The 23731-nt window shown below is 47.1% G+C and overlaps 1 protein-coding gene across 1 annotated transcript in view; it reads right to left on the reverse strand.

Annotated features, from left to right (window-relative positions):
• Positions 1-23731, reverse strand: part of OXCT1 (3-oxoacid CoA-transferase 1) — a 227914-nt gene that overhangs the window by 175524 nt on the left and 28659 nt on the right. Inside the window, exon 5 of the mRNA XM_075588804.1 lies at positions 11212-11361. Within this exon, the coding sequence (XP_075444919.1) occupies positions 11212-11361 (150 nt within the window). The remainder of the gene's footprint in view (positions 1-11211; positions 11362-23731) is intronic.

The following is a 23731-nucleotide window of genomic DNA, read 5'->3' on the forward strand; positions in this document are numbered from 1 at the left end:
TTTTATACTGATATATATCTATTTACAATAAACTATTATACCTGGTGCAAACACTTGCCACATATGTCAGTACTGCAGCAATTTAGGTGTATTGGGTGAAGGGCGCTGTCTATATTTCTGTTAATATATATATATATACACACACACACACACACGCACCCTGTTGGAGCTTGTAATTTTCATTTTATTAGAAATCATTTATTTCCCTCTTGTTATTATTGTTGTTAGTTTTAACAAAATGTGTTTTATATAAAAAGTGTGAACAGCCAACCTTCAAGGAAGAGGATACTCACGCATAGAAAGTACCATTACCGTGCTTTGGTGTGTGTGTATATACATATAAAATTGGAGAGAGGGGGAGAGAACACACAAGAGAGGGGCAGTGGATGCAGGTAGAGTGGGGTAGGAGAGGGGGGAGGAGGGGTCGGGGTGCAGGAGAGAGTGCCAGAGAAGGGCAGTGGACACAGGAGGGAGACCGAGGGGCAGTGGGTAAAGGACAGGGAGCTAGGAGGGTGTAGGAGGAAGAAAGAGAGGGGCCAGTGGGTGCATGAGAGGCAGACAGAGTGCCAGTGGGTGCAGGAAAGGAAGACAGAGTGGCAGTTGGTGCAGGTGGGAGAGAGCAGTGGGTGTAGGAGGGAGGAAGAGGAGCAGAAGATGCAGGAAGGAGGGAGAGTGAGGAAGTGGATACAGGAGGCACAGAGAAAGAGAGAGAGTAGGGTGTATGGTGGGCAGGAATAAGATAGATGCAAGAAAGAGAGAGACTGCAGCGTCACGTTGTCATGGTAACCCAGTGTCACATGGTGATGTGTTGCTGCGTCGTGGGAGGTGGGCCGATAAAACACAGAGAGAGAGAGAGAGAGAGACTCTACATCTAGATAATAATAAAAAATATTGTGTAATGTCAATCAAAATGGAGAGACGCAGAGTGTGTGTGTGCATTGAGATTTGCTTCTGGCAACTAGATTGCAAGTAATATCTGATTGTATCACTCTTTCTGGTCTGATTAACCATTATCAGGTGCAGACACTTGCCAGATTTAATTGCACATATGTAGCTCCGATGTTCCTGTGTGTCTGAATGTTGCTACTGGCTATATGTTAAACACTACCCGTTTAAAATGAATAAAGATCTATTTAGGCAATTTCATAAAGGAACAAAATAAAAATAGGACTTGAAGATAGAATAATCTAGACCCTAACTCTAGCAGCTCTATGAGGTGTATGATTCTCTGACAGGAGGGCCCCGGCCATGCAGCGGGTTCCGTTCCTAGCACCCGCCACAAAGCAAAAATCGCCGGAAAGCGGAACTGGCGATTTTCAGTGTGTGCGCGTGCGCAGACCGGCAATTCGCCCTTCTACGCATCTGCAACCATGGAAAAAAAACCATTCTGCGCATGCGTGACCTCGGACCGGCCCGTTCTGCGCATGCGCGACCTCGGACCGGCCCGTTCTGCGCATGCGCAGACATGGCGGCCCCCTTCTCAGTACCGGTGGATCGCCGAAAAGCGGGGCACCGAGAAGCGGGGCCTTGCGGTATCACTTTGCAATAATACACAAAGAGAAGACAGTTTTGTGCCTACAAACTGAAAAACTAGAAGAGGCAGCACCCCCCCAAAGCAGCAAAGTACCCCTCACATTCGTAGTATTATGTCATTCTCTCAGACCATTTGCAACAATAACTCATTTGTAGAGAAAAATAGGTTGCCTTGATTTCAAAGGAACAAACCAGACGTGAGAAAAGCGGCGTTTCTGGGACCTGATGAAAGACCCATTGCGGGCCGCCATTAGGTACCTGAAACGTCATAATTGTATCATATTGTTTTTGAAATTTTTTCAATGTTGAATATGGTCTGAAAGAATAATGACACTCAGTAATACTACATTTATGAATGTTAATTTAAAACCAGAGACAGAACATAAAACACAGACAGAGTCCAGTGCTACATCCATTGACACAAATACACGGTATAGTGCCTATATACAGTGGTTGACAAATCACCAAAAAATCTACTCGCCACACAAAAAAATCTACTCGCCACCTAGTACCAAACGTGTGCTGCTTGGGCCAATATTTACTCGCCCGGGGGTTAAATCCACTCGCCCGGGGCGAGCAAATGTATAGGTTTGTCGAACACTGCCTATATATATATATATATATATTCCCCAGATGAAGTCCTAGTTCCAGGACGAAACGCGTAGGGAGGAGGCTCTAAGACAAACTCTCAGCTCCCCTCTTCAGTATCTACATTCCAGCAGAATCCCCTGATAATTCCTGGACAGTGCACTCGAATTACGGCCGAAATCTCGGCTGAGTGACGTCAGCGGGCCAGTCTCGGGAGATCGGAGGAACAACCAGGAAGTCAAGGAGAAAAGCTACAGCCAGAGGAGAACCAGCACGGAGGATTTCGGCGTTCCACGTGGAGGACAGATACATTGCAACTCCAGGCAGCAGGACGGAGAGGATTATTATATCCTATATGCTTGTTAACATCTGCTACTTTGTAAGTAGCGATCTACTTTTGCACATATACTTTTACTAAACGTACTTCACTATATTTTGTTCTCTCTTCATTTCATTTCAGAGTAACCAGCAATCCAAACATATCCCCAGTCTATTCATGCTCAAATTTATTGTTTAGTTAGCAGTTTTGCGCCAATGTTTTCCCCTTCCCCCATATATATATGTAACGGGTTTTCTGACCTGGCCTGACCCACCCAATCTCATATTGGCCCCTGTGGTCTAACTAGTCCCCATTACATGGTAGTGTCTGGCGGTGCACCTGTTGGCAACAGGACTCCTGAGTCTCCTGCATGATGGTGTGTGGGGATTGCCCGCCCAGACAGACAGCTGAGGTAGTGTGCTGAGTCCTACCTAGATCCAGTGCAGCGCCTCCACCTCATCAGGATCCCAGCGTCTGCTTGTGGATGGTCCTGGTGAGGAACTCCTCTGTGGTGCAGCCCCCTGCATCATCACTCCACACTTACACACGAGGGTATACTTGAACAAGGTCATCTTTATTGATGGATGTGGGCTAGCTGCCCCTCGCAGTAGTATCTTAGCCACACATGTTCTTGCTGCAATCCTTGGGAAGGTTCCTCCTTTTCTAATGGAGTTGCTTCCACCTCTCCCCTAAGGAAGGTTCACCAGCTTCTCTCTGTCTGCTCTGAGCTGCACACAGTCACAGCTCTTGCATCAGCCTCTGCAACATTGTTGCAGACCTCCACATGACTCTCCTGAACAGAGTCACAACACCAACTGAACTGAACTACTAACTTTAGGCAGTGCTGTGTCTTAAATCACCTAGGAACAGGCACATCTCTGATGTCACTAACCGTGGACACACAGCATGTTGTCACTTCCTATGGGACATATGACACCTCACCAGGGTGTGAGGGCAAACCTCCATGATGACTACTGGCAATCCTGCATACTTACCAGGTTTACTGCCAGCATGAGAAAGAGATATGTACACCAATTTTACATTTGGCTACATTCTCCCCCTGGTGGAACCCAACGGCCCGGCTGGGATCTAAATTTGCGGAACCTTCCTTCAGGTAGCACTGCAAAACACAACAATACACATTACAGTACATATCTCTTCATCATAACATAATAACAGATACATCCTAACATAGATGTGTAACAACCAGGATTACTCCCTGCTGGAGTATCCATTACTGGTACCCCCATACCCTCTTAAGGTGGCTTGCACACAGCATGGTCCACTGGGCTTAGAGCATCAATGCGGTAACACTCTGGTGACATACTGGACACCCACAAACAGCCCATAACTCTGGCATGGATCCTAGGGAACTTAGAGGATCATGCCCATACACTTCCTTAAGGCACTCCCTGGAAATGTAGACTATCCCCTCTTGACTACACCACTTCTCGTCTAACCCGCCAGGATCCCAATCTTCTTCCCTTGATCCTTCCTCCTCATCAGTGCCATATCCCCTATCCTCATCCAGGGAACCCACAATCCCTGACTTAGGATTTGACCCAAGGCTCTTAGTCTTACACCTTACACTAACAGTATCATTAGTGCTGGATGACATTCCTGTTGTCCCAGTAGATCGGGACTTAGGCCACCCCACACTCTTTGCCCTTACTTCCAACTTTACTATAGTCACACTAGGTCTCCAACTGGACTCAGATGCCTCCCCCGAATATCCTCCACCCACTGACCCATCGTCGGATGTGTAACTTGCCAGTCTCTCCCCAGTCCGTTCCTCATCGGTTCCCTGGGACCCTCCCGGCATCCCCAAACTGGACGTGGACCCACGGAAAAAGGTGACTGGGACAGGGGCTTTATCTAGGGCATGGGTTTGGGCGTAAGGACGGGCAAATGGTAGCCGCGGGGTTCCGACCCGCTCTCTACCTTTAGATTGTCCAGTATCACTGCAAGGACTCTCCACTGGCTGAGCCTCACCCTTCTCGGCTCTCCTCGCATCCTGCCAGCTCTTTGTTGTCACAGGTGATCGGGAAGCATTGCCCGATCGCCGAGGCGTTGTGGTTCTCTCTCTGGTCGTTCCACTACCTCCGCCGGAAGTGACGTCATCACCGGAACCGGATACTCCGCCATCTTGCGATGGATCCCCTTGCGGGATCTCTTCCTCCACAACGACATCCGCCGCCGGAAGTGATGGTTCTGCTCTCCGCTCGGGCCTGGGCTAGGCCTTCCTCCGCCGTTGCCACCACCGGCGCCTGGGGAGGGTAAGGATGTATCTCACCGCTCCGTCGGCTCGGGATGGGATCTTCTCCTCTTTCCGCGCTGTAAGTCACCACGGCCGTGGGACTCCGCCGCTCCGGTTGTCTCCGCACAGGCGATCTCGGCACCTCGAGACTCCGCTCCGCTGCGACACAGGTAAGTGCTGGTTCTTTTGCAGCACCGCTGTAGTGGTCCGCCGGTAGGCGCATCACCACTGATGTCGGGCTTGCCTGCTCCTCGTCCGATGAAGCAGACTCCGACACTAGTAGTGGCTCTTCCGCAGGGGACCGACGGTGAGGTTCCGGGTTCTCACCGCGGTTGTAGACCCCTTTCTCTCTAGGCTCCGTTGCGATCATTAGGAGCGATCCCCATTCTCCGGGATCAACTGGTTCGGTGCAGGCCGCACGTGGGGCTTCAGCCGTCAGCATGGCTGTGTCCGCTCCCGCCTCCTCGATCTGCCCTGGTACGAAGGGCTGCCTCGCCCCTAGGTAGTGGATGCCACATTGGGGACACCTTGCCGTGGTGCTAGCTTCTCCGCCGGGTAACCTGCACTGCGTGCACAGGCACCGCAATATCTCTTTGTCCCCAGCCATGACTACCAGGAAGCCTCCTGGCAATGAATAGGGATATATGTCCATCTCGCTTTTGGTAGTGCTGGTTACGGGAGACACTTTGCACATTGGTCTCTCCTGTTCACCAGCTCCTCGCAACTGTGGGACAGGAAGCTCACATCCAGCTCCTCCCTCAGACAACTCAGGTCTTGCCTGGCAGAGATAGAGACCCCTCCCCCTGGTGAATATTTGGGGAGGGTCCCACAAGTTAATTGGATGCCCCGGCACTGGGGTTGAACTTTTCACAGTCCTGGGGGGCGCGGCCTCCGATTTCGCACCACTACCCCCTGAGCGTAACTCCTTATTTGACGCCAATCCCGGCCAATTTCTTGCAGCCACTTTGCTTGCAAACTCCTTGTCTTCTTCTCCGCAGGCAGCACTGTTTGCAGGAACTACTTTCTGTAACAGCACCGCCGGCTCACCAGTTCCTTGCTCCGCTGGATTCATGTCCACGGGGCATAATTGGAAACCACTCCCCCTGGTTGAGATTAGGGGGAGGTCCCATAGATTTATCGGGTGACCCAGCACTGGGGCTGAATTAGTCACTGTCCATGAGGGCGCGGCTGCAGCTTTCGCGCCATACCCCCCATCAGGGCGGGGTTTTCCTCTTGGCGCCACTCCTGGCCAACTCTCTGCAACTTTTACAAATGCAGTTTTCTCCTCAGCAAGCCCACGCGGTATCCCAGGGAAGCGGGAGCCGCCATCTTGGTTAGCATTCTGTATAGCGCTCACCGGCTGGCAAGCAGATCCTTACTTTTTCACCACACATTACAGCAATGTCTTCAACACTGTCCTCCAGGGTAGTACCCTGCGGTCCTAAGCAGGACCAAAACGGTGCGGCTACAGCCTTAGCACCACTCCACAGCAGGCTCGTGAAAGTAATTTCCTCTGCATGCTTTTCACCCGCACACACGCCATGTGCGCTCTCTCATCAGCCTCCGTCCGCCATCTTGGACTATCCGCACCGCGCGGATCCTCCAGTCCAACGGTCGCCATGTCGTTACTGTACTTAGTAGTATTGTACATGGGGCTCCTCTCTGCGGGGCAGCCACCACACCGGTACAATAAAGATTGCCCTGATGCACCACCTTGTGTACCTAATGTAGGCTGGACTCGTGTTGCACTACCTCAGGCTAGGCTCACTCTCTCAGTGTCTGCTGTATCTCCTTCCTCCCAGTCTGTGCTCCCTTCGGTAAGTGGTCTGGAATGGGCTAGAGTACTCTGGCTCTTCCATGCAGTACTTGGGCGTCTACCTACTGTTGGCTAGCCTAGCGCAGACCCTCTCCAGGATTCCTGACCACGTTAACAGGCTATCCCTTTAGGCATCCTACCAACTAGCACTGTCAAGGACAGCTATAGCCCGGCTCCAAACCCCCAACTCCTTTCAGGCCCCTAAGTCGTCCCTGCGAACTGACAAACTCCATCAGCCCCCTGACTACCCCTAGGTCCGTCCCAACACAGCACAAAGTGGCAGCAGACACTTCTCCCTGTTTCCCAGTGTGCCTAGCAAAAGCCTGTCCTGTTGACAGGTCTACTTCTCTCAGCAGCGCCTCCAAATGTAACGGGTTTTCTGACCTGGCCTGACCCACCCAATCTCATATTGGCCCCTGTGGTCTAACCAGTCCCCATTACATGGTAGTGTCTGGTGGTGCACCTGTTGGCAACAGGACTCCTGAGTCTCCCGCATGATGGTGAGTGGGGATTGCCTGCCCAGACAGGCAGCTGAGGTAGTGTGCTGAGTCCTACCTAGATCCAGTGCAGCGCCTCCACCTCATCAGGATCCCAGCGTCTGCTTGTGGATGGTCCTGGTGAGGAGCTCCTCTGTGGTGCAGCCCCCTGCATAATCACTCCACACTTACACACGAGGGTATACTTGAACAAGGTCATCTTTATTGATGGATGTGGGCTAGCTGCCCCTCGCAGTAGTATCTTAGCCACACATGTTCTTGCTGCAATCCTTGGGAAGGTTCCTCCTTTTCTAATGGAGTTGCTTCCACCTCTCCCCTAAGGAAGGTTCACCAGCTTCTCTCTGTCTGCTCTGAGCTGCACACAGTCACAGCTCTTGCATCAGCCTCTGCAACATTGTTGCAGACCTCCACATGACTCTCCTGAACAGAGTCACAACACCAACTGAACTGAACTACTAACTTTAGGCAGTGCTGTGTCTTAAATCACCTAGGAACAGGCACATCTCTGATGTCACTAACCGTGGACACACAGCATGTTGTCACTTCCTATGGGACATATGACACCTCACCAGGGTGTGAAGGCAAACCTCCATGATGACTACTGGCAATCCTGCATACTTACCAGGTTTACTGCCAGCATGAGAAAGAGATATGTACACCAATTTTACACATGGCTACATATATATATATCTTTTTAATAAAAATGGTCGTTTAGTTTAACTCTTTGGCCAAAGTGTCGTAAGCCCTTGAGCCCCTCCAAGGCAGACCACGTCTCAGGGGTCCTAACACTAATATAAATTAGAGTGCTTTTCCTTGTATCATACAGGTTAATAGGAGCTTCAATCAGACTTAGAACTATGCAACTAATTTTGACAGATTTATTATAAATCATTCTTCCTGGTAATGTTATTAAGAATTTATATTAGTGTTAGGACCCTTGAGACGTGGTCTGCCTTGGAGGGGCTCTCAAGGGCTTACGACACTTTGGGCAAAGAGTTAAACTAAAAGACCATTTTATTCAAAAGATATCTATATATATATATATATTTAGGCACTGTACCGTGTATTTGTGTCAATGGATGTAGCACTGTGCTCTGTCTGTGTTTCATGTTCTGTCTCTGGTTTTAAATATATATTGCCATGCTCAGTAGCGCTCCTCTTTGACACTTATACCTATATATATATGTTGTGGTTATTTTTGGGGTTCAATATGAGCTTATAGGGGTTCTGTACATTTATAAATGTTACTTTGCTTCTGTGGTGGTGTGCGGCCTCTAGTGTGTAGTGTGGCCTCACTGGAAGAGACTTTTATTTATTTATTTATACAATGTTTTACCAGGAAGTAATACAGTACAATGAGAGTTACCTCTCGTTTTCAAGTATGTCCTGTGCACAGTTATAGTGACAATACATGATTTTCATTAAATTAACAGGGTTATACATTATTTTTAAAAACATTGCATGAACAGTAAAGATAATATATGTTATGGGCGTATGGAACAGTTACAGACCAGATTAAATGTGACGCAGCTGAAGTCTTGAAAGAACTTATACCAGTGGCGACTTTGAGAGTCATTGGTTTATTAGGAGATAATCTTTTGCTTTTTGAAGATTTGTTCCCTTTTAGTGCATAAATACTGGCCATGCAACTAGTAAAACCTCAACACTAATGTTTAAAAATGCTCCATGAAAGATTAGATTATTACACTCGTGGAGAAAATATATTATTTGATATTAAACTGACACAGAGGTTACCCTGATGTAGTTGTTTCCTTACCTAATTATGTTAAAATGAAAAATGTTATGTTCAAACCAGGGGTGTAGCTATTGCCCTGGCAGCTATTGCCAAAGCCCTGGGGCCTGTGCTCTTGGGGGGCCACTCTCCCCCCTTCCCCCACTGTCGGCGGCCCATCTGTCTCTCTTCAGATAGAGACAGGCTTGGCAGGTAGGAGGATAGCGGAGGATGCCGGCTGCGGAGTGAGGAGCTGATCACAGAACAGCTGTAGCCAGTAGGAGGGAGGAAGAGAGTAGGGCAGTCTGGCTGCTTAACCACTTCCGGGCTGCGGCTGACGCTGCAGAGTTCTCCATAGCTGCTCCTCTCTACATCTCCCGGTTCCGTGTGTATGTTGATAAGTGTGTGTGTCGGTAAGTGTGTGTGTCTGTGTTGGTAAGTCTGTGTCCGTGTTGGTAAATGTGTGTGTGTTGGTAAGTGTGCGTGTGCATGTGGGTGTCTACGATGCTAAGTATGTATGTGTCTCTGTGTTGGTGAGTGTGTTGTGTTGGTAAATGTGTGTGTCTGTGTTGGTGAGTGTGTGCGTGTTTATAAGTGGGTGTTGGTAAGTGTGTGTATTTGTAATTCATATGTGTGTTTCATAAACTATGTGCATATATATGTTGTATATTTTTTATATGTTGAATATAATTTGTGTGTGTGTGTGTTACACTAATGTAACATGTTTGGTATGGTGTATATGGTGCAGTGTGTGTGTATATATGGGAGGGGAGGAGGAGAGAGGATGGGGAGTGAGGGGAGAGTATGGGGGAGGGAGGAGAGAGGATGGGGGAGGGAGGAGAGAGGATGGGGAGGGGGGAGGGAGGAGAGAGGATGGGGGAGGGAGGAGAGAGGATGGGAATGAGGAAAGAGATGATGATGGTGGGAGGGAGGAAAAAGAGGATGGGGAGGGAGGAGAAAGAGGATGGGGAGGGAGGAGAAAGAGGATGGGGGAGGGAGGAGAGAGGATGGAGAGGGAGGAGAGAGGATGGAGAGGGAGGAGAGAGGATGGGGGAGGGAGGTGAGAGAGGTTGGGGGGAGGGAGGAGAGAGAGGTTGGGGGGAGGGAGGAGAGAGAGGTTGGGGGGGAGAGAGGATGGGGAGAGAGGTGAGAGAGTTGGGGGGAGGGAGGAGAGAGAGGTTGGGGGGAGGGAGGAGAGAGGTTGGGGGGAGGGAGGAGAGAGAGGTTGGGGGGAGGGAGGAGAGGGGTTGGGAGGAGGGAGGAGAGAGAGAGGATGGGGGAAGGGAGGAGAGGATGGGGGAAGGGAGGATAGAGAGAGGATGGGGGAAGGAAGGTCAGAGAGGATGGGGGATGGGGGAAGGGAGGAGAGAGAGAGGATGGTGGAAGGGAGGAGAGAGAGAGGATGGGGGAAGAGAGGAGAGAAAGAAGATGGGGGAAGGGAGGAGAGAGGATGGGGAAGGGAGGAGAGAGAGGGGATGGGGGAAGGGGGGAGAGAGAGGATGGGGGAATGGAGGAGAGAGAGGATGGGGAAGAGAGGAGAGAGGATGGGGAAGAGAGGAGAGAGAGGATGGGGGAAGGGAGGGAAGAGAGGATGGGGGGAAGGGAGGGGAGAGAGGATGGTGGAAAGGGAGGGGAGAAGATGGGGGAAAGGGAGGAGAGAGAGGATGGGGGAAGGTAGGAGAGAGGATGGGGGAATGGAGGAGAGAGGATGGGGGAAAGGAGGAGAGAGGAGGAGAGAGGATGGGGGAAGGGAGGAGAGAAGAGAGAGGATGGAGGGTTGAGGGAGGATGGGGGTGAGAGAGTGGATGGGTGAAGGAGTTAGGATCGGGGAGGGAGTGAGGATGGGGGAAAAGGAGAAAAGCACAAAAAAAATGGGGGGGGGGTGGGTTGAGGGGGCGCATTTGTCCCGTTTTTTTACATTTGAAAATCTGGTCACCCTAAGGAGGGGGAGAGAGCTGATGAGGGGGGGAGAGAGGATGAGGTGGAGGAGGGGAGAGAGCAGATGAGGGGGGGAGAGAAGAGATGAGGAGGGGAGAGAGGAGATGAGGAGGGGAGAGAGGAGATGAGGAGGGGGAGAGATGACGATGGTGAGGGATAGGGATGAGGAGGGATGACGAGATAGAGGATCAGAGAGAGGATGGGAGAGGGGGAAAAAATTGCAGTCAGTATTAATATTAATGGGGCCCTGATTATTATTTTTTGCCCGGGTGCCTGCGAACGCCACTGGATCAAACACAATTAACACTTAGCAAACTTCAAGCATGAACAATATTGATTTTCTGTCCACCGGAGGGCAGCAAATGACCATATTTATTTTTTTTATTGTACAAATGTACGTTTGCTGGTGGCAACAAATAATTTTACTCTAGGTTTGAGAAGCTTTTTTCTTTTATATACGCTCTTGGCACTTTAGCTGTAAAAAATAAATTGGAGCATACAGTGAGAGGGCAGGAAATACATGTTACGTACCTCTTTAGGCTTGCTAGCAATTGCAATGCTGCCATCTTTATTGTACTTTATTGGCGCTCCCCCTTCTTGGATTAATGTTCCATAACCTGTGGGGGTGAAAAATGCTGGGATGCCTGCTCCACCTGCTCGAATTCGCTCTGCCAGAGTGCCCTGAAAATACACAAACACATGCATTATGCTAGGAAATGGTTACTATATGAGAGAAAGAAATATCATCTGTTATCATCTGTACTAAAAATGACCTACATTTGCCAGAATGCATTTCTTTATTGCACTGCATTGTACATGCAAAAAAAGCAGCATGATCTCAGGGGTTTAGGCAATGTCTGTATTCATTCATTCAACACAGCAGCAATAAGGGAAAGTTAAAATGACTCTGTCATAAATCAGTGATTCCTATAATAGTATTCCCTTATGCTTTGCCATACAATTACCATGCTGTCATCATACAAATTATGCTGTGAACTATGAATTTTCATAATGGATATTTCATTGGCCATTCCATAAAAATAAATTATATTGCACTACGTTTGTGGCTCACAACATCTTGACGTATGTTTGGTTAAATGTTGCTTAATTTCAGCACCGTTTCCTCATAGAGAGCGCAGGGATACAAGGTCAGAGATCCCGCAGAATGCATTCTTCATTAGTTGCAACCTTTCACACTGTTCTTATGCTCCTACAGTACTGTATAGTGAATGAGACAAAAAATATGACATTCAATATATAGTGAGGAATGGTTGTGCACACCCATCAGTTTCTCCATTTCTGGGGCGGAGCTCGCAGTCACGCGATTGCTTCGGAGTTTTCGCTCCGTCATTGGTGTCGATGATGGGACAGAAGAGGGGGTGTCCTCTTCCTGTTAGATCATGTTCTGCCCTCAACAGGAGCTTAATTAGATTTAGAACACCTTGATAAAGTGCTCACACACGAAACGCGTAGGTGCGTTTCATCCTGGCTATCTGCTGTTGAGCTTGCAATAAATTGATATACACAATTAGGCCCGGAAATAATTGGACACTGATACATGTTTTGTTATTTCGGCTGTGTACCAAAATAAATTCAAGCTACAGTTAAATAATGAATTTGGGCTTAAAGTGCAGTCTATCAGCTTTAATTTGAGGGTATTCACATCCAAATTGGAAGAAGGGTTTAGGAATTACATCTTTTTAATATGTAGCCCCCTCTTTTTCAAGGGACCAAAAGTAATTGGACAATTGACTCAAAAGCTGTTTCATGGACAGGTGTGGGCTATTCCTTTGGTATTTCATCATCAATTAAGCAGATAAAAGGTCTGGAGTTAATTTCAGGCGTGGCATTCGCATTTGGAAGCTGTTGCTGTGAACCCACAACATGCGGTCAAAGGAGCTCTCAATGCTTCCTTAGGCTGCAAAAAAATAGAAAATCCATCAAATATTTTATATATATATATATATATATATATATATATATATATATATATATAAAATATTTGTATATTTGTATATGTAAAATATATATATATATAAACGCGTTGACAAAGCGCTGTAGCACGAAACGCGTCCGAGTATCACATCTTTTCTCCTGATGTCGTCAGAATAATAAAATGTATATATTTATATATGTGTGTATGTGTGTGTGTGTGTTTTCTCTCTCTCTCTCTATAGAGAGAGAGAGAGAGAGAGAGAGAGAAAACACGCACACACACAAACACATATATACACACACACACTTTTTCAAAAATATTTTTGGACTCAGGAGAAATGTCATTAAGGGTTTAAATACCCATAGTGTCTCTTGACACTTTAAATCTAGACACAACCAGGATCCCAAGTCCATGACCATCATGGGACTTGAGAGCATTTCTCCTTGTGCTCTAGGAGGCGATCGCTTTACAACCCTCTGCAAACGGGAAACGTTCTGGATCCACCTGTTGGGTACTTTGACCCCTGGTGGATTGAACGAATGTTTGGATGTCAGTACGCTGGTCTGAGTTCTTCCTGTGGACATACTCTCCCGGCATCTCTGGTCTCCTCTGCTTTCCTCTGTCATCTATTTGTCTGAGTCCTTCCCAGTTCTTTTTCTGTCTTGGAAGTAGGCATCTTTTATTGCTCAAATTCCACCAATAGTACATGTATATGTGTAGACCTGTATGTTAATATGTGTATGTTTTATATCCCTGACTTGGGCCCATACCTCATTTATCACTATTATATGTAGTTTACTAGTACTACATATCACCACCTATTAAGTATATATCGTCGTGTCCCATTATGTTTGCTAGGCCAACTATATATCCTTTAACTTTTTTTATATATCATACATTGTGGTCTATCTATATTTTTATGTGTTATATTATTTAATTATCTTTTCCTTTTTCATTTCCATATCAAATTTATATACTGCACAATAAACAATAGGTCTTTTAGTGTGTATGTGTATATATATCTGTATCCAGATTGTTTGTTTTCTATATCCTTTGGAAATTATCATTCTAGGTTATTTAATGTGCTATTGATGTCCATTTCTGACATCACTGATTGATACAGTATATGTATTGGATATGTTCACTTATTAGACGTCACTCACTCATTTATTTTGTTTCACTTTTATGAGTGTGTAGTTTTCCATAATTATTTTAGGTTCTCTACAGTTTTTTGACTTATCTTATTGTATGTAGTCTCATTGTATAGTATTAGCCTTGTTTTTCTTCATAGTTCCGTTTATCATTAGTACGTTATTTATTAGTTCATTTAGCATATATTTATTCAATTACTTGTTATCAGCTGGATCGAGGGGTTGCTAAGATACCACTAGGGTATATATACATACCCCTACATCCCCTCTTCATCACCCTTTGAAAAAGTCGCCCGTGTGTGACGAAACGCGTCAGGGAGCGTCATTACGCAATACGCACGGACACTACGTCATCACGCATGCGCAGGAACAGGCCGGTTCGCGCGCCAAACAATACAGAGGCCATCCAGCAAGGAGATATTCTCTGGGATTCCTGGGATGTTTCGTTGAAGCAATATCCATGCACCCTGGACACCCTGACGGATCACTGCCCTTTCATCTCGGAGAGACTGATGGACTTCTGATTCAAGCACAGATACCACCGGATGGTGGTGATATTGGCACGAAATGCTTTTAATTCTTGTACCCTTGTGAGTTCATTTCTTCCGTTTTTCGTTTATATATGTATGTATGTATGTCTGTGAGAGAGAGAGAGAGAGAGAGAGAGAGAGAGAGAGAGAGAGAGAGAGAGAGAGAGAGAGAGAGAGAGAGAGAGAGAGAGAGAGAGAGAGAGAGAGAGAGAGAGAGAGAGAGAAAACACACACACACACAAACACATATATACACACACACTTATTCAAAAATATTTTTGGACTCTTATAGACTGGCACTATTCTGTCTACATATTTTCATTGTACTGTATATATTTGGGAATAGTACTTACAGTATTTCTAAATATTCTTTTATTACATAGTTTCCATTTAAAATATATATATTTTTTTCACATCACTTTTTATAAGCCTTTTTTACAGTTAATGTGCACACAGTTTTTTACTTTGCAGAATTACTTTCCTACACTGAGCTAGGAAACAAGTAACTATTAAATTGAGTACGTGTGCAAAACAAGGAATGTGTATCATGTTGCCTTGTTTTAGCGCTGCAGCCAAGCTGGAACCGTTATCAACCACCACAACCCTAACCTCAAATGCCCTGGGAGTTCGCCGCTGCTCTATTACATTCTGTAATTTTGCTAAGACATCAGAAGCTGAATGGGCCTTTTCTTCAATACTCTGCACACACAAAGTAGCATGTCTACGGAACTTGTTGCTGCTGCAGACTCGTAATTGTCTTTTTTGCTCGCTTTTGCTGTTTTCAACAGTATTATTAGTACACTGAGTAAATCCTGCCCAATGGGCATTAATGGTCAAGTAGTCACCACCTCAATGACCACTACTCCACATCAGCAGTGAAGTTTACTCTACTTCGGGAAGTACTTGGGTCGAGAGATATTATCTGCTTGGGATGATCTAAATGGCTCTGCACATTGCATAATCTCTCTAAATCCCTGATACTATACAAATGTATAAGGCAACAAGCCGATAGCAAGCATTTTTGCTAACTTGACATTCAGCAGCGGAGCTCTGTCATGGGTACAGTGGAATGTATTAATCTTTTCAAAAGCTTCCCGAACTATGGGCTGCTGTTGCATTGGGGTGCATACAGTATATAGTTGCTTGTACTACTAGTAGCACTGACATCATGTTGTCTGGTTTGCAAACTGCTGCGTGCTGTCTAGCACACAAACCATCATCATCACCACTGCTATTCATCATCATTCCTATTACACCAAGATTATCTAAATCACTATCATCACCAGGCTCACCATGAGCAAATTGTGACCGTGTTAGTGGTGCCTGCGGTGACGGTGACCCATTGTGTCCACCTCCACCCGTGTTGGTACAACGGTGTTGAATTACCCTGACTATTTAAGACTCTCCAACTTTGAATGGTAATGGCAGGTCATGTGGCCTCTTATGGCAGAAATGCCAAGATGGGTACCTGCTCTACCCCTTATAAACAACTGTTCGACATACTGTAAGCAAACGGTAGCTGCACTCTGATACTTTCACAGTATAACAAAAAAGCCGCGCAGCAGCTCTTACATTAAAAATACGGCCTACGGGAGACATAACTGGTGGACCTGGATATGTTATCATGGTCATCAACGTTATGGTGCTGGTGTTGTTGGGTCATCACAACATGAACCACGGCTGGTCAATGGTTACACAACTGTAAGGAATCCGCTCCTCGGTTTAATGTTTGCCTTAACTTGCAGACCTGTGCAGTCCTGGAACACTTTCCCGGATATTTACTGCAGCCTGGATTCACTCACCAAAGCAATACTGCCACACGCCCCTTCTGCCATTGGTTCTCTGACCTTTAAGTGTTGCCTTCCCACAATGCTCCCTGCCGAGCATAGTCCTTCCTGGATGTCTCTGTGTTCTGCCATAAGCCTTGTCTTGTCTGTCTCCTTGGTTCCTGAGACCGGCTGCTAGTGTCACGCAGCGGTCTGTTTCTGTGCTGAAGCGGAGTACTCTCCTTGTTGTCTTCAGCTCCCTGATTCCTGTGACCGGCTGCTAGTCTCATGCAGCGGTCAGTTCCTGTTTCCTGTGCTGACGCTGAGTACTCTCCTTGTTACTTCAGCTACTTGTTTCCTGTGACCGGCTGCTATATTCATGCAGCGGTCTGTTCCTGGTTTCCTGCACTGAAGCGGAGGTTTCCCTGTGTATCTTCAGCTTCCTGGTTCCTGGGGCCAACTCTTTCCCTAATCTAGAGAGGCCGCGTCCTGGTTCCTGCGCTGAAATGGAGGATTCCCCAGCCCACTCAGGACTCTTGCGCTGAAGCACTGGTTTACCAGTGCAGCTAGGCGGTGTGCTACTCTGGTCTGTCTACCACCTCCTGAGACCAGTACCATGGGCCATGGTCGCCGCACGCGCAGAGGCCACTCCCGCGCTCCTAAGCTGAAGCGGGGCTCTCCTGACTACCTGTTGCCGAACTCCTGCTTGAACAACGTTTACACTGATGTCTCCAGTCCTGACCCTGGCGTGTCCACCGACGATGCTGTCTTCTCCTATCCTGATCCTGCTACGTACGACTACGAAATGCGCAATCCGGATCAGCCTGCGCGGTCTAAGGTCGGTGCTTTTACAACCCCACCTCAGCCACGCGGTCCGACCCAGGTTTGTGGCGAGCACAGTCGTGACAGTATGCTCGGCCCCACAAACTCGGACCGCCCTGTGGTGAGGGTTGGTATGTTTCTGTCTGAAATCCTGTCCCGGCCTGTAGACCAGTCCCAGTTTGAAAACCAGTATCTGTGCGAAATACTACCCCTGATTGAAGATCAGATTATGTATGAAGGTTTAACCCCGTTGCAAAGACAATGCCGTAACGATCTCATTAGTAAGGCTTATTGCCTAAAGGACTTAAAACAGTCTCTGGCCGATTGTGTTTGCTCCTCTGGTTCCCCTTTAACCTGGGATAATGTGCATCCTATCAAACTTGCCAACGCCCGAAATGCACTCCTTGCCTTGGCATTATCATTGGACATTCACCTAGTACAACAGGACCCTCTCTTCATGGTGGTTCATGCTCAAGACACACTCCGTGTACTTTCCCTGACTTTGGACATTTGCATAAAGGAACAGGACCCTCTCCTCGCCAGCTACGCTGCCGCTTGGCAGTCCACCTGTGCTGCCAGTCCTGTCGCTAAACCTGGGGACGTATCTCCCTCTCCAGGAAATGACCAAACTGACCCACTATCACTGCCCCCTAACATAGATGCTGCCACGGTCCCTAGCCCTGATGGTACACCCGGGTACTCTGACACCAATGATACGTCTACGTTAACCCCTGCTGATCAGTCCTGTGAGGTTCCCCTGGAGTATACGTATATTTCTCTAGCCAACACTAAGGCTCTAGTATCCGAGAACAAGTCCCTTTTTCCCTCTATTCCTAACTCTGAATCTCCCTTTTCAGCCCTCAAAGTTTTTCCTGCTTTAACCCCTGCTAGGCAGTTCTGCATGCCTTCCCTGTCAGGGAACAAATCCCTCCTACCTCCACGTACTCAGCTTCAATTTCTAAGTTCTGTTCCCAGGGTCATTCCTGTATTAAACCCTGTGGGGCAGCTCTCTGAGTCCCCTTTGGTAACCCCCTGTTCTCCGCCAGCCATGGTCACGTCCCTAGCTCCAGAGGAAGAATCCCTTGTCTCACCTATTACAGAGGAAAAACTCTCTATGTTCTACTCTCAGGTATTATCTGCTTTAACTCCTGTAAATTCTTGCTGCCTCCAAGCTAATGCCTTCGTTCTAGCCTCAGAGAATGTGTCCCCAAGTCCTATAGCAGAGGTTGCATTAAATGACTTCCCCAAGGTTGCTGAATCCTTAGTTAGTTTTTGCTATAAAACCCCTGCTTCAGCTCAAGTTTCAGCTGCTGTGCCCCCTGAAACTTCGGCTAAAGTTCTGATTCCAGTTAAATGTATTCAGTTACCAAGTTTTTCCCTAAGCTTGGTCGCAGAGTTCCCATTTCCAGGTACTTCGCTGAACCAGTCTGTCACCCAGAGAGCGATGATCCCTGCTTCAGCACATAGTCCCCACGTCGTGGAATCTGCAGTCATTTCTGGTTTCCCAGACACTCCTTACCAAATACCCACTTCAGAGACCAGTACAGTAATGATTACCCCCCGTGTACTGTCTGTGTTCTCCCCTTCTCAAAGCTTAGGGTTAAAACCGTACAGTGGTCAGTATGCCCCTCCTGGGGTTCATGTTGTGTTCCCAGAAATGTTTGCTGACACACTGTTTTCACTTAAAAGCGACGCTTTTTCATATGTGCTAGCTAGAAGCCTGCACACAGTTTCCCCTCTCTCTGAAATTTGCCTTGTCGGCCCTGATACTCGGAGAGGTAAAAACCTCCCTTCAGATTCAGAATCTCTTTCTACAGAGGTCGTCCTTGCTGTTGGTTCCCCTGATTTCTCTGCCCATGCAAACCCTCCAGGGATCAGCATATCGGTTGTTACCCCCTTAGTACAGTCTGAGACCACCTTGCCTATATTACAAGTCCTGGTGTTTAAATCTGAGCTATTTAGTTTTACTGCTCTTGCTAAACCTCAGTCCCTCAGCACTGCAGCTAAACGTGCTCCAGCAACCGTTGGGTTACTCGGGGTAAAAATTAAAATTCCTGTCTTAAAGGGTACTTTCTCACACATGTCCAGCAAACCTAGAACCTCAGTGATTGATTCTAAGTCACTTATCACTATATCTGATGTTCTCACTAGTCAAACCCTGACACCCTCACCACTGGCTAGGAGTCCTGTTATCAGAATTTTTGCACTAGTAAACACGCCTAAATCTGTTTTTGTCATGACAAGCACCCCTGTTGTTAGGGCCCTTGCAGTTTTGGATAAGACTCCTTTTACTTCAAAGGTTTCTGCTATTAAGAGTTTCCACTGTTCCAACTTACCGCTTATTGTCTCTTTAACTCCCATCATTACTCTCCCATTACCAGTCACTAATTCCCAGGCACCAGCTCCTGACGCTAGTTCTCCTATCGGTACCCCTGCTTTGCGAGATGTTTCTGTTATGGATTCCGAGCCTCCAGCTCCGGAGTCAATTCCTTTACTCGCTGCTGTTTTTGTAGTCTCTCAGTTCCCTGTCACTGAAGTACAGACTTCAGCTTCTGAGGTTAGCTCCCCTCCCTCCGCTACCCTTGCTCTGCCTGATTCTCAAGTTTCTGATATTAGAGCCCGAAAGCCTATTCCTACTCCCCAGACAATACTATCTCCCACTGAGGGTTCCCCAGTATTTGAGAGCTCCACTGCTGAGTGCTTCTCTGCCTCTGTGAAACGATGTTTTTCCCCCTCGGAACCTTCTGTTGCCCCTGTTATTTCCTTTGAGTTGGAAATACTCTGTACGTATCCCAAGATTTCGGTCTCTATGTCTGGTTTACTGCTTGCCTTGTCACCTTCCATACCAATACTGGGAAATGCTCCCACCCACCTTATACCCTCGCTGACCACTACCTGGGAGACCTCTGGAGGAGAAGTCCCTCTCAAATTCCTACATGCAGAGGTCAGCCAAGACTTTGTCTGTCCCGAAGGTCGCCCGGGTATATTCGATCAACTATCAAGGCCGCTTATCCTAAATTCTGGTCCCATTACTAAAGACTGGGCTCCCAGTGGGGGTTCTTCTGCTGTTTCTGCTCCGGAACCCTCTGGTACTTCACAGCCTTGGATTCCCAAGCCATTTCGCGGGGCGAGCCAGGTACCAATGATATCTCTACCACTACTCTCATATCCTAGAACAGTACTCACCAAGGAACTGCTCGTTTACGGATCCTCTTTCCGCCTAAAAAACTTTAGGAACAACTCGATGTCCCCGAGACCCATGGATGGCCCTAGCTGGCCGCAGTTCTCTCCGGGGGGTGGGGGTACACAAAGGAGTGACCACGAGTCTCTGAACCATGACTCTAACACCAATCCTAGACGGTTCTGGAACAACTCCTGGTCCCCCAACTGTGGTCTTGTTCGCCCGGAGGTCTCACGTGAAGAGGGGGGTACTGTAAGGAATCCGCTCCTCGGTTTAATGTTTGCCTTAACTTGCAGACCTGTGCAGTCCTGGAACACTTTCCCGGATATTTACTGCAGCCTGGATTCACTCACCAAAGCAATACTGCCACACGCCCCTTCTGCCATTGGTTCTCTGACCTTTAAGTGTTGCCTTCCCACAATGCTCCCTGCCGAGCATAGTCCTTCCTGGATGTCTCTGTGTTCTGCCATAAGCCTTGTCTTGTCTGTCTCCTTGGTTCCTGAGACCGGCTGCTAGTGTCACGCAGCGGTCTGTTCCTGTGCTGAAGAGGAGTACTCTCCTTGTTGTCTTCAGCTCCCTGATTCCTGTGACCGGCTGCTAGTCTCATGCAGCGGTCAGTTCCTGTTTCCTGTGCTGAAGCTGAGTACTCTCCTTGTTACTTCAGCTCCTTGTTTCCTGTGACCGGCTGCTATATTCATGCAGCGGTCTGTTCCTGGTTTCCTTCACTGAAGCGGAGGTTTCCCTGTGTATCTTCAGCTTCCTGGTTCCTGGGGCCTACTCTTTCCCTAATCTAGAGAGGCCGCGTCCTGGTTCCTGCGCTGAAACGGAGGATTCCCCAGCCCGCTCAGGACTCTTGCGCTGAAGCACTGGTTTACCAGTGCAGCTAGGCGGTGTGCTACTCTGGTCTGTCTACCACCTCCTGAGACCAGTACCATGGGCCATGGTCGCCGCACGCGCAGAGGCCACTCCCGCGCTCCTAAGCTGAAGCGGGGCTCTCCTGACTACCTGTTGCCGAACTCCTGCTTGAACAACGTTTACACTGATGTCTCCAGTCCTGACCCTGGCGTTTCCACCGACGATGCTGTCTTCTCCTATCCTGATCCTGCTACGTACGACTACGAACTGCGCAATCCGGATCAGCCTGCGCGGTCTAAGGTCGGTGCTTTTACAACCCCACCTCAGCCACGTGGTCCGACCCAGGTTTGTGGCGAGCACAGTCGTGACAACAACACAACTTGTTGATGTTATTCAATTTATTTTAATCATAAATGATACTACTGCTAAATGCTAATGGTACAGGTCGTAGTAGTTGTACACTACTTTGATATTAACTCGGGTTATGTGCTGTGCCTGTGTACAGTGGATGGTACCCGGTTATGCCTTTACATTTATCCTGATGGGTCTTATGTGATCTCCCCTCATGAGGAATGGTTTCCACACATACACTTGCGTATGATTGCATGACATATGTTTGTATAGGTGTTTGTATAGGTGCAAGGTGTTCTGTTGATGTTTTTCTCTTTTTCATTGGCTTTATATTGTTTATTGAGTTGTGCATAAATAAACTGATCGTTTGATATTTTGAGCATACCGTTGAGTGCCCTAGTTGTCTGTGGATGTTTCTCAGCCTAACCCTTTTAGGTTTTTTCTGTTATTAAACATATTATACAACAGACGACAGAGAAGCCCAATGCTACATCCAACATGACAAAAACACAGTAAAATACTCTTGAAAAGGGTAATTTAGTTTAACCTTTTGGCCAAAGCATTGTAAGCTTGCGAGCCACGACAAGGCAGACCCTGTTCGCAAGTCCTAACACTACCAGATAAAATACTAATATACCTCTATTAGGATTAAAATTCTCATTTACCTCTATTAGGAGGGAGAAAGACCACATTGGATCTATATCCAGTAGAATGAAAGGACCTACTAACTTGTTGGTAATATGCAGCCCTTTGAGGGCTCAATGGCCACACACAGAGTCCTGAAGGTATATCATGTTGCCTACAACTACCTTAACCTCTCATGAGAGAAATCCCTAAAGGCCCTAAAGGTAAGAAATCCATTAACAAATTCCCTATGAATACTATCTTAACCAACATATCCCCTGTGATTAAAAAAAGCTATTTACAACAATTGCCACCTTTATTGCTTCAGATTGAACCCTACCTTCACGGTTAAATCGGAAGTCTCTTTTGTGCTATTACAGAGGCAGGAACCTCAAAGATACACTAGCTAAAATGGACCTAGCAAATGGTTATTCTCCTACAAAACGAAACAGTTCCCCTCATCTACCTAGCTCAGCTGTTTCCGATGCTCCAATTGCATGACCTGCCACCCTCTCATCACGGGGCTATCCTGCAAACATCCTGTTATGGGGTTTACAGACCCATCACTTACAAACAAGCAGTACAAGCAAAGGTTTGGCAGGCATGCTGCCTGACTGCTGGAAACTCCCCTGTGCAAAAGACAGGCAACTAATTAAGGCCGAGGGCTAGCACCTGCAGCCAATCTCAGGAGCTATATAGACAGGCTTCTGAGAACACAGGGAGGCTCATTCTGGTCTCAGCCAGGGAAGAAACAGGAAGCCAAGTTATTAGAATTCCTTAAAGCTGCAGACCAAGCAATATCCTGTGTGTGGGTTTTTTTATTTTATTTATTTTAATAAATCAGTTCTGTACTATGAGAAGATACTTGTAGCATTTAAAGAAAACAACTTTGAAATAACATTTTTAATGTATTATAATGTAACAAGCATTTTTTATTTCGGTAGCAAATCATTTACAAAGTCACATCCCCTTCCTCTTCTGAAAAAGGCTCTGGCACACCCCTTTTAGAGCCCTGACCTCAATCTCTCCAGCAGTGCAGAAATTGTATCTAGTCACTGCCTGGTCTATGATCTTCCCCACAGAACTTTGCATCTTTGGTCCTCTTCTGCTGCACTGACAGTCATTTAGTGAACCCCCCAGCCCCCCAAGCTGAATCTTCGACAATCAATCGTCTAATTACTTATTGTGTAGATCATATTGATAAGGGGGACTTTTTTTTTTTTTTTTAAATGGCAGCTTGGACTGCTACATTAAGAGAACTTTGTTTATGTATTTCTGTTTAATATTATTTTGCTTCCTCCCTGTTTGGCCGCTATAATAGTTGCATCATGCACGCGACCGATCATGACATCACGCACGCAAAACATGCACTAGGCTGGAGGCGACAGAGGCGTGGTCGTGATGTCACGTGAGCAGTTCGCCCTCATTGGCTGAATCGCTCAAAAAAATTCAATTGTATTTTCAAAAATCGCGGGCACAGTCGAACACTATATGACCTGCCTCATACAGGTATGGCCTTTTGTTCGCGGTGCGCGCAGCCACTATAATCGCGCACGCTGTCACCTTAGCCTTGTGGCAGGATGGTTTCTCCTAAGACTGTTAAAAGGTGATAACTGGCTAAACAATAAAATACTGGCCACTTCCTATTGGTCTGTTAAGTTAATTATTGAACCAACTAGGGAAAGTTTGTCACACATCCTCATTTGGGTTTTCTGATTCACATTAAACATTATCCAAGTCTAACACCCAACTAGGACAGACAACCATACTCGAGGCGACCATAGAACATAAGACATGATTGAACATAGTGACAGCCATGCCTTTGCCGTTTCTTA

Source organism: Ascaphus truei, chromosome 1 (genome assembly GCF_040206685.1).
Source record: "Ascaphus truei isolate aAscTru1 chromosome 1, aAscTru1.hap1, whole genome shotgun sequence".
In the NCBI taxonomy this organism is placed as follows: domain Eukaryota; kingdom Metazoa; phylum Chordata; class Amphibia; order Anura; family Ascaphidae; genus Ascaphus; species Ascaphus truei.